Below are 12,534 nucleotides of genomic sequence, written 5' to 3'. Positions count from 1 at the left end.
AAATAATCATGCTTGGGTATTCGGTGGACTCTCAAGATGGATCTGTGTGCTTTAGCTCTGAGACAGGGCTTAATGGAATTTTTCACCAATTATGTATGAGGTCTTGTATATTTTAGCTCCGGAAATGATTTGTGTTATTTATTAATTGCCATTCTATCTTTTAGGAATGCCAGTTATTTGGATTTGGGATATACTAGACGGACCTTAAAGTTTCTTTTCTCTCATTTTTCTCATTTCTGTGTTTTTGTGCTACTTTTGGAGAGATTTCTTCCACTGTGTCTTTCACCTCTTCTATTGCCTCTTACTTTGGCTGTCGTATTCCTATGATATATACTCTTATTCTTGTATTCTTATAGTACTCTTATTCTGATTATTTTTCTTTCTTTTTTTTAGCATCTTGATTCCTGTTTTAGGAATTCATTATCATCTTGTATCTGTTTGAAAGCACTAATTAAAATTTTGTTGACGTTTTCTTTTATACCCTGCTTTACCTAGTTTTCTCTATTTTGTGTTCTACTTTATTGGTTTTCTTCGTATTTGAGACTTTGTCCTGGCATAAGTGTTTTCACGTTTCATACTAAATCTGAAAAGCCAGTTGGAAGCTTTGTGTCTGGGCAGGATGTGTTGATGGCGGGCCTTACCTTGGATTAGTTAGAGAATTAACCCTTGTTTGAGAAGATGACTGTTTTGGAAGTCTTCTCTCTGGAGAAGAAGCCTTCTTTCCAGGTTAGCTGATTGTTACTGGCGTTCCACTGAGTGGATGTGATCAGCTTTTCCTTCTCCAGTGGCAGCACAGTAGTCTCAGCAGTATTTCACTCATGTGAATTCCACCGTATGCTTACTTATGCTAAACAGGCAGTGTTATTTAAATATAGTAGGCAGCAAGGAGGTTCCAGATCTGAGTAAGATAGAATGAGCACATCCATCCTGTCACTCCTGTTGAATAGAGCTGTAAAACTTGAACAGGGTGCGTGAAGCAGCTGTTTGAGGACCCTAAAAAGTAAGTAGTAGCAGGCTGACGGGGAAGGAAGATCAGAATTCAGAGTACCAGCAAACCAGTGGCAAGTTTACCATTTTTTCCCCTCTGTTTTCTCCTAGCCTAAACTCAGCGCAGCTCAACCCGGAGTTGGAAATGGGCAGCAGTACGTAGAAAGAGCATCAGGAGAAGCCCTGTAGTTTTAGCTCTAGGGGGAGAAAAGGGAGCACCTAATAGAGTACAAAGGTCCATTTGTGTTCTTCTTTTCTTCATTCTATATGTAGACCAGCTTCCAGTTCCCATGATGCTGGCAATGCAAGTTTGCAGGAGCCAAAATGCTGAGGGAGGGGAACCTTGCTCTCTGATTGGTAAAGTTGGGTCCCAAGAGGATGGAGCCAGCATTACTGCTTTTTTTCCTCTCTGTCCTCGGGATGGGCCGAGGCACAGTTGCAGAAGTACAAAGCAAAGTGGGATAACCAAAGCCCCAGCTTTCTGACTGGAGGACTGAAAAGAAGAGCCCCAGGGAACCAGAAAGCACTAGAAAGATGGCACATAGGGAAGAGCTCAGGAAAGTGACTCCATAAACCTTGTTGATGGTCTCCTAGGTTCATCCTCAAGCTATACATGCATGGATCTACTCCTCATCATTATGACAAAGACTTCTGGGAACCGAACTAACAAAAAAACCACCATCCAGGTTCCAGACTGGCCACTGGGTAGCACACATGTGGGACAGATGCAGATAGGATTGCAGAGGCTTTAAAAACGGAATTGAGATTCACGGATGACAGGCTGCAGCTTGCAGCCTAAGTCTAACTAGGTCACTTACCTGCTAGAACAAAAGTGTCAACATTCATCATAGGATTTAAACAAGACCCAAAGTCTCATAATATTCAAAATGGATACAGTACAAAATTACTTGGCATGTAAAGAACCAGGAAAATATCAGCTCTCATGAGAAAAGACAATGGACACCAATGCCAAGATGACAGAGACACTGGAATTATCTAACAACAACTTTAAAACATTTATTATAAAAATTTTCCAACAGGCAATCACAAACACTCTTAAAACTAATAGAAAAATAGAAAGTTTCAGCAAAGAAATAGAAGATTTAAGAAGAACCAAATGGAAAGGTAAGAACTGAAAAATACAGTAACCTAAATAAAAACTCACCGAAAGGGCTCAATTTTAAAATGGAGATACCAGAGGAAAGAGTCCGTGAATTTGAAGATAGAACAATAGAAGTTATCTAAACTGAATGAAAGGAGTAGAGGAGAAAGAGTGTGGTGGTAAAAAAGTATTCGGAGAAATAATGCTAAAGACTTCCCCACATTGGCAGAAGATGTAAACATAATGATTAGAGAACTCGGTGAACACAAACAGAATTAATGCAAAGAACTGCATACCCAGACTCATCATAACTGCGCTGCTGGAAGCTGAAGGCGTGTTAAAAGTCATGAAAGTGTCAGAGGAAAAGGTGTGTGGGTAGGAGAGCAACAGTTAGCATGAGTGCAGCTTGCTTTATCTGAAACCATGGAGCCCAGAGAAGTGGCACAGTATTTTCTTAAGTGGTGAAAGAAAAGAGCTGTTAACCAAGACTTCTCTATCCAGTGAAATTATCCTTTGAGAATGAAAGTGAAATAAAGCATGATAAAACATTCTTAGTTGAACAAAAACTAAAGAGAAGTCATTGCCAGTAGCCTGCTCCAAAAGAATTGGTAAAGGAAAGTCTTCAGACAGAAATGATAAATATCTAGGGAAATATAATAAGTTACTTTCTCCTCTTCCATTCTTTAGAATGAGTTAATGGTTGGAAGCAAAATTTATAACCTTGTCTGATGGGATTTCAAATGTATATTCATGTAATGCTTGTGATAGCTCTAACATACAAGGGGGAGCAAAGAGGATAGAAACCAAGAGTAAAGGAGCCTAGACGATAGTGGGTTCTAAAATTTGTACCTGAGGGATTTTAAGTTATGGAGGTGACTGAGTGATGGCATGGAGAAGTCAGTGTTGTGGAAAGAAGATTCTGATTACTTATATTTCCCAAGAGAAGAGGGCATATCTCACCACGCAGGGCCATAGGTGAGGCATCAGGTTTTGTTCAGGAGCCAGAAGGAGGAGCAAGGGAAAGGCAGGGCAGGGCAGGGTAAACAGTTCAGGATTGGCTAGTTTTGATAATTCTGGCGGCTTTGGGTCACAGGGGCTGTCCTTAGTTGTCTGGTTCCTGGCCCTAGCTTGATGCAGGACAGGGGAAATATTGGCTTGGTTTGTGAGTTAGATTAGGAGATGAGTGGGGGCACAGCCCTGGATCAGGCAATCAGCACATGAAAGGCATGCTTTAAGCAGACTTTCTACCGCTCCTAGGAATTAGCTAGCCCTGGTAGGGTAAGTCTTTCCCCAGATCTGAAAGGCCTCTGAAGATGTCAGAACATTATAAGGTATAGAAAATGAAAAATATCAATAGTACAACAGTGAGTTTATACATTCCTCTTGAAATGATGAAATATTGATTTTAAGTGGACCATAAAAATTAAGTATGTATATTGTAATAGCATGACCACTTTAAAAACTATGTAAAGAGACATAGTAAAAAAAATCCAATAAGTAAATTAAATTGTAATAGTGAAAAATGTTTGTATAATGCAAAAGAAGGCTGGATAGGGAAAAAAGGAGTTAACAATAGAGAGCAAGCAGAAAACAAAATGGTGGACTTAAATCTAAACTTACCAATAATTTCATTAAAAGTAAATAGTCTTGGGGCCAACCCAGTGGCATAGTGGTTAAGTTCACACACTCCACTTCAGCCACTTGGGCTTTGTGGATTCAGATCCTGGGCACGGACCTACATACCACTTATCAAGACATGCTGTGGCAGCATCCCACATACAAAATAGAGAAAGATTGTCGCAGATGTTAGCTCAGAGACAATCTTCCTCAAGCAAAACGAGGAGGATTGGTAACAGATGTTAACTCAGGGCCAATCTTCCTCACCAGAGAAAAGTAAATAGCCTAAACACACCAATTAAAAGATAGAGATTGTCAGAATAAACTTAAAAAAACAACCAAACTATATGATGTCTTCAATTTCCATCATGCACTGCATAACATCATTTCGGTCAGCAGGAGACCACACGTGATGATGGTGTCATAAGATTAGTAGCATAGAGCCTAGGTGTAAAGTAGGCTATACCATCTAGATTTGTGTTAGTACACTCTGTGCTGTTGGCACAATGATAAAATCGCCTAATGACACATTTCTCAGAAGAGATCCCCATCATTAAGAAATGCGTGACTATCTAATGATATCCATAAGTTAAAATTAAAAGGAGGGGAAAACATATACTATTTAAACATTAACAAAAGAAAGCTGGAGTGGCAATATTGCTGTCAGACGAAGTGGCCTCTAGAGCAAAGAGCGACATTACATAATAATAAGAGGTTTAGTTCCCCCATGAGATAAATAATACTAAATGTGTATATTCCTAACAGTAGAACTGCAAAATATATGAAGCAAAAGCTGGCAGAACTGAAAGGAGAAATTGACAAATCTAAAGTTACAGTTGGAGACTTCAACATCCTCTCAACAATTGATAGACCCATTAGACAGAAAATCACCACCAATATAGAAGAACTCAGCAACACCGTCAATCAACCAGATTCTAATATATATTTCTAGAACACTCTGCCCAACAACAGAAGACACATTCTTCTCATGCTCACAGAACACGTATCAAGATAGACTATCACCTGGGCCATAGAACAAATCTCAACAAATTTAAAAGAACTGAGATCGTATAGAGTGTGTTCTCTGACCACAAAGGAATCAAACTAGAAATCAGTAACAGAAAGATAACAAGAAAACCTCCAAACACTTGGAAACTGTGAACAACACACTTCTTAATATTGAATAATTTCAAGAGAAATTTTAAAAATACATTGAACTGAATGAAAATGAAAACAGAACAGGACAAAATTTGTGAGATGCAGCTTAAGCAGTTCTGAAAAGGGAGTTTATAACACATACTACATTAGAAAAGAAGAAAAGTCTCAAATTGGTAATCTAAGCTCTCACTTCTAGGAACTAGAAAAAGAAGAGGAAAATAAGCCCAAAGGAAGCAAAAGGAGAGAAATAAAGAGCAGAAATCAATGAAGTTGAAAACACAGAACAATAGAGAAAATCAATGAAACAACAAACTTATTCTTTGAAAAAAATCAATAAAATTGACAAACTCTTAACCACACTGAAGAAAGAAGACATAAATTACTAATCAGGGCTGAAGTAGGAAATCAACTACAGACCCTGTAGACATCAAAAAGATAACTACTACAAACTTTACACACCTAAGTTTGACAACTTAGATGAAATCGACCAGTTGCTCAAAAAGTGCACTACCATAACTTTAACCAATATGAAATAAATATTTGAACAGCCTTGTAGCTATTAAAGAAATTGAATTAATAACTTAAAAATTCTTCATAAAAGAAATATCCAGGCCCAGATTGTTTCACTGGGGAAGACTACAAAATGTTTTTAAAAGAATTAACATCAATTCTACATAACCTTTTCTAGAAAATACAAGAGGAGAGAACAATACTTCCTTTTCTGTTCATTTGTAATCAGTATTATCCTGATGCTAAAACCAAAGACAGTACAAAAAAGGAAAACTACAGACCAAAGTCCTTCATGAGTAGAGATGCAAAAATTCTTAAAATATTAGGTAGAGTTCATCAATATATAAAAGAATTATACATCATGACCAAGTGGCCATTGTTCCAGGGATACAAGGCTGGTTCAGTATTCAAAACTCAGTCAGTGTAATCAACCATATCAACAGACTGGAGAAGTAAAATCACATGATTATGTGATACTGTAAAGCATTTAACAAGTTCAACACCCATTCATGTTCATATCCCTAAAAAAATAGGAATACGGGATAACTTCCTCAACATGATAAAGAACATCTTTAAAAAAATCTGACATTATACTTAATAGTGAAAGACCAAATGTTTTCTCCCTTAGATCGTGAGCAAGGCAAGCATGGCAGCTCTCCCCACTGCACTTTGACACTGTGCTGGAAGTTCCAGCTAGTGCAGTAAGGCAAGAAGATAAAGTAAAAGGCATCTGTAGATCAGGGAAAAAAGCATTCGTAGATGACATAGTTGTCTGCATAGAAAATCCCAAGGAATCTATAAGGAAACATCCTAGAACTAGAAATAGATTCATCAGGGTCACAGGATACATGATCAAAATCAATTTTATTTCTGTTTATTGGCAGTGAACACATAGAAACCAAAATTAAAATGCGGTGTCACTTTAAATTGTTCAAAAAATGAAATACTTGGATGTAAGTCTAACACCACGTACAGGACTTGTGTGCTCAAAACTATAAAACACTGATGAAAGAAAACAAAGATTAGAAAAATGGATAGACATACCATGCTCATGCATCAGAAGACTCAGCAGATGTCAGTTATCCTCAAATCAATGTGCAAGTTTAACACAATTGCTGAACAGTTGCTAAAAAAGACTATTGTAAAGTTTATATGGAAAGGCAAAGGAACTAGAATAGCTAAAAATTTTAAAAAGAAGAATAAAGTGGGAGCAGTCACTATCCAATTTCAAGATATTATATAATTATTATAGTCAAGACTGTGTGGTATTGGTGAAGGGATAGATGTGTAAGTTGATGGAACAGAATAGGGAACCCAGAAATAACCCCACACAAGTGTGGCCAACTGATTTTTGACAAGGATGCAAAAGCAACTCAATAGAGAAAAGATAGTCTTTTCAAGAAATGGTGCTAGAGCAATTAGATATCCATAAGCAAAAACATGAACCTAGGCCTAAATCTCACATCTTAGACAAAAATCAACTCAAAATGGACCATAAATTTAAATGCAAAACTTCCAGAAGATAACATAGGCGAAATCTTTGGGACATAGGGCTTGGTGAAGCAAAAACCAATAAACTGAACTTCCTTAAAAACTTTTCCTGTCACAAAAGACCGTGTTAAAAGGATGAAAATAGAAACTACAGACCAGGAGAAAATATTTGCAAGCCACGTATATAACAAGGGTTCATATCTATAATATATAAAAAACTCTCAAAACTCAACAGTAAAGACCAAACAATCCAATTAGAAAATGGACCAAAGAAATGAGCAGACATTTCACTGAAGAGGAAAGAAAAATGACAAATAGCACATGCAGAGATGTTCAACATCACTTGTCATTAGGGAAATGTAAACTAAGACCATAATAAGATACACTACACTCTTATTAGAATAGCTAAAATAAAAATTAGTGGCAATATATGTTGGCAAGGATGCAGAGAAACTGAATCTCTCATACGTTGCTAGTGGGAATATGAAGTGGTATGGCTATTCTGGAGCATGATGTGGCAGTACTTTGAAAAGCTAAACATGCACTTACCATATGCCTAGCAGTTGCACTCCCAGGCGTTTATCCCAGAGAAATGAAAACTGAAGTCCACGTAAAAACCAATACGTGATTGTTCATAGCAGCTTTATGTGTAATAGCTCCAAACTGGAACAACCAAAATGTCCTTCGGTAAGTAGATGGCTAAAAATCGGTAGTTCATCTGTATCATGGGATAGTAGTAAGGGGTAACAAGGAATGAACTATTGAATAATGCAAGAACTTAGATCAATTTCAAGAGCATTAGGTTGAGTGAGAAAAGCCGATCTCACAAGTCACATACTGTATATAGTTCTATTTATATAACATTCTTGAAGTCACAGAATTATCGAGACGAAAACAGATTAGTGGTTGCAGGGTGGGTAGGGATGGTAGGTGGAAGTGGGGTAAATATGACATAAAGGGGTAGCATGAAGGAAAGTTTTGTGGTGATGGGATCATTCTGTACCTTGATTGAAGTGGTATTTTCATGAATCTATGTGTGTGATAAAATGGTATAGAACTATATACACACTATCAATGTACTTGTCCTGGTTTTGATAAATTGTCCTATGATTATATAAGATGTAATGATTGGAGGAAACTCGGTGAAGAGTACACAGACCTTTATGTACTATCTCTGTAACTTCCTGTGAGCTGAGAATTATTTCAAAATAAAATGTTTTTAAAAAAACAACTTCAAGCCACAGCCCAGCTGCGCAGAAGTTCAAACAGGTGGCAGCACAGTGTTGCCCGTATGGAGGTTTTCACGGATGCTGACATCAATATTGAACGCTCTCCTTGCACAGCTAGGAAGAAAGGATGGTTAGTTCCTGTGCTTTGTGTTTAACTCAGTTACCATGTCACAAAGATAGCAAACTGCTCTAATAAAAAGCCAGGCTCCTCTCTCCAGTGCCACTTTTCTCCCTTCTTTACCACCAAGCCCACAGACATTCCAGGGTTATTTAAAAAGACATAAGAAACAAAGAACTCATGACTGAGCATCATACTGCTTAGGTCAAGCTTTTCCTTTGTGACGTTTTCCTCATATTCTGGTGTTTCATCTACTCAGGAATTTTCTAGTTCTGAATATGTAAACAAGGAATGTGTACACGTTTGTGTATAAATTCTCACTGAAGATGTGTGGCTGTTATAGTAGCAAGTATGAAGTAGGTGCAAGATTGCAAAGCCTCATTGTGACTGGCGCTGCACACGTTGAACTTTTAAATACCACCATTTTTGGTAGTGCCATTTTAATTTTAGTTTTAAGTATAGATCAGGTATTGCCGGGCCCATTTCTTAGAAATATCTATCCAGAAAATTTTCACTAGTGATTTAAATAACAGTGTTATTATTTAGTGAACACTCATTATGTGCAAGACAGTGTTGTCAGAACTTTACATTCATTATATCATTGAATTCCCTCAAAATACCTGAAATTGCCCTACCCTTGCCTCTGTTTTACAGTTGAAGAAATTGGGATTGGGGGTGAGGAACTTGAGCAGGGTCACCAGTTGTATGGCGGGCATTTGAGCCTAGGAACTGACTCCACTGCCCAAGTCATCAACAACAAGTATGCTCCACGTGTTTGCTCGATTCACATTTCTGCCTCCACTAGCAACCTAATTGCTAAAGAACCCAGTTCCCCTTCTTACCTCATTCAGGCCTTCAATACCAAATTTTACTAGAAACCCTAGCTTTACATCTGAGAATGGCAATACTGTCCACCATTCTCTGATTCTTTATATTTAGATCTCCGTGTAAACAGTCTGGTCTTTCTTAGAAAAGAGACGTAAAACTATATAGGGTATGCGTTGTTCCAGCCAGCTGGAGAAAATTTTTTTGTTAGATCTTATTTTTAAATGCCTTCAAGAAATCAGTTTGTTTTATTTGAAACTAAGGGCAATAGTAGCGAAGCAAAAGTCAAAGTTTGTCCTGGAGTAAATTGTTCAACTTGATTATCTTAATAATGTCATAGAAATAATAAATGACTGGTAGCAAGCAAAGATGTTTGTTCTTTATAGATGTAAATAAATCCAGTTTTGTCATTATCTACTGTGCAGCTGGGCAAACCAGTAAGATCACATTGCAAGATACACTGTTGAAAGTTACAAATACCTGCCTTTTAGACTTAAATGCAAAGTTTTCTATTCCTCTGAAAACGACTCAGCAACTTATATCTGTTATTTTAAATCTTTTATTTAAAACATGGCATTTTTCCCCGAAGTTATTAGCATGCTTTTGATTTTTGTACAACTTGACATTTGTAATTACAGGTGCAACATGTGCTGTAAAGAGCTTTTGTAAATTGATCTAATTTCTTGTCTTTACAGGAATATATTAAAGGAGTCTGTGAACCTGAACTAGAAGAAAGAGAATGTTACCCCAAGGCCATGCACTGCATTTTTGTTGGGGCGCAGAGCCTGTTTCTGAAGAGCTTGATTCAGGACACCTGTGCCGATCTCTGCATTCTGGACATTGGTCTTCTCGGCATCAGAGGCAGTGCCGAAGCTGTGGTGATGGCTAGGAGTCACATTCAGCAGTTTGTAAAGCTCTTTGAGAATAATGAGAACTTACCCAACAGTCAGAAAGAATCAGAGGTGAAAAGGGAATTTAAACAATTTGTTGAAGCTCGTGCAGATAAATATACAATGGACTTGTTGATTTTGCCCACTTCCTTGAAAAAAGAACTTTTGACACTCACACAAGGTGAGGAGAATCTATTTGAAAGAGGAGATGATGATGTTCTTGAAATTAGAGATTCTAAACAAACAGAGTTTACACAGAATGCCGCCACAGGGCTGAATTTTTCCAGAGATGAAATTGTTTTGCAGGAAGATGCAAGAAATAAAGCTGGGACTCCTGTTTCTGAGCTTACGAAACAAATGGATACAATCTTTTCTAGTTCACAAGATGTACGTTTTGTTCCAATAAATGGTCTAACCCCAGATGAAGAGGCACTTTCCAAAGACAGAGTATGTCACAAAAGGAGATTCTCTGATTCTGAAGAAAGGCATACCAAGAAACAATTTTCTTTGGAAAATGTTCAGGAGGGGGAGCTTTTTCATGATGGTAAGACAGTACCTGGAAGTGTAATCATTGACGTATCTGATTCTTCTACTGATCCTGAAAATTTAAGTCCAGATATAAAAGAGACTACTGAGGAAATGGAATACAACATCCTCGTAAACTTTTTTAAAACCATGGGCTATTCTCAAGAAATTGTTGAAAAGGTCATTAGGGAATATGGGCCATCCACAGAGCCATTATTGCTCTTAGAGGAAATTGAAAAAGAAAATAAAAGATTCCAAGAAGATAGAGAGTTTTCACCCGGTACTGTGTATCCAGAGACCAACAAAACCAAAAATAAAGGTGGTTGTAGCAGCATAAAGGAGCTTACAGCAGATTCCACTCCAAAGAAGACACACACTCACACACAGCAAAACATGGTAGGAAAATTTCCTCAGTTACCGTTCAAAGTAGAATCAAAACCATGTACCTCAAATTGCAAAATTAATACTTTGAGAACAGTGCCAATAGAACAGAAAGAAGAAATCTGGAGTTCAAATCAGAACTACGTGTGTAACATAGACCTTGAAACTGATGGCCCTTCACCCTCTGTTGCCCCTTCTAGTCCCAAAGAAGTTGTCAGTTTTGTTTCAAGAGGAGCTTCAAGCCATCAGCCCAGAATTCCAGTTTTTCCTGAAAATGGTTTACAGCATCAAGCAGAACCTTTGCTTCCAAATAATGTGAAGTCTGCCTATGAAAACCGTTCGGGATATTGTAGCTCTCCTCAGTCTAAACCGAATTGTCCACCCCTCTCTCCACCGATGCCGCTGCCCCAGCTCTTACCTTCAGTTACTGATGCAAGGTTGGCAGGACCTTCTGATCATATTGATTCCTCAGTTACAGGGGTTCAAAGGTTTCGCGATACTCTGAAGGTACCCTACAAGCTGGAGTTAAAAAATGAACCGGGGAGAACGGATTTGAAGCACATTGTTATAGATGGGAGCAATGTTGCAATTACGTAAGTCCGCTGTCTGCAGATTATATTATCGTTTTAAATAGGGCTCTAAGCAATGTCTCAGAATTACATGCATTTTATTGGAACCATCCTATGCATCTGTCTAGTTGACCTGTAGCCTTACCTGAAAAAAAGAAAGAACGGCTGGTTGGAGAAGTTTTGTTATTCCATCTTCTGGAGTTATAAACTTTACTTCACCCTGCTGAACCTATATTTCTGAGGGCAAGAGATGGTAGAAAATTTGTCTTTTCACATTGCATTGCCCAGTAATAAGCAGTAATGGAGACCTTTAAGTCATTAAGTTCTTAATACCATGAATATCATTAGTTTCTGAATACAAGGATAGAGCTTAAGGCAAAAGAGAGATTTTTCTGTCTTTTTATGCTACAATATGCCAGGTCTCTAGCCAGTAGTGTGCAGTGATAATCGGTGTGATGTACTTCTGTTGATACTTTTGTTGATAGATTTATAGCAATTTCCTTCCTAAGAAGACTCATCAGCTTGAGCTTCTTTATGGACCTCTGCTCTCAGTAGAAGTTTGTCTGTTTGTTTTTAGTAAAAAGAGGTAAATGAACATTACTATTTAGCCTGTCTTAGATCCCTCTTAGGATTCTGATTTGATACCTCTGGTATCAGATTGGGTTTCTTCTCTGAGGGATAGTTTAATATAGTGGCTGGGAAGAGTGGGGACCAGGTCAGAGTCTCCGCCCCGCTGTGGACCAGCTGTTTGACCTTGGACAGGTTTCTTCCTGCTGTTCCACTTGCTGCAATCTCTTGCCTCTTGCCCTGTCCTAGAGGATGTCTGTATCATGCCGTTTCCACAGCTGCTAGGTAAAGCGTCCCTCCAGCTTTCAAAGTCAGTTACTCTGTTGGTGTTGAAGTCTTCAAGGTCTAGTGTTTTAAGCAGCTGCTGTTCAAGGAAAGGGGCACCTGGACGTGGAATGAAGAAGTTGACATACTTTCCTGAATTGCTGAATATTTATGTGGCTTCTTTCCTGGGAATTCTAAAAGATTAGTTCATGTCCTGATTTTCTAGGAGTACCTGATGAGATTGAAAAATAAGTTTTGTTATTGAAATATGTTTATTATATATTTATTTTTTGTTTTAACT

The 12,534-nt window shown here is 37.9% G+C and overlaps 1 protein-coding gene across 1 annotated transcript in view; it reads left to right on the top strand.

Moving 5' to 3' along the window:
• N4BP1 (NEDD4 binding protein 1) overlaps positions 1 to 12,534 on the top strand; it is a 47,445-nt gene that overhangs the window by 15,664 nt on the left and 19,247 nt on the right. The window contains exon 2 of the mRNA XM_044760798.2: positions 9,733 to 11,426. Within this exon, the coding sequence (XP_044616733.1) occupies positions 9,733 to 11,426 (1,694 nt within the window). The remainder of the gene's footprint in view (positions 1 to 9,732; positions 11,427 to 12,534) is intronic.

This window comes from Equus asinus, chromosome 28, assembly GCF_041296235.1.
Source record: "Equus asinus isolate D_3611 breed Donkey chromosome 28, EquAss-T2T_v2, whole genome shotgun sequence".
In the NCBI taxonomy this organism is placed as follows: domain Eukaryota; kingdom Metazoa; phylum Chordata; class Mammalia; order Perissodactyla; family Equidae; genus Equus; species Equus asinus.
This window is presented reverse-complemented; position numbering and strand designations above follow the sequence as displayed.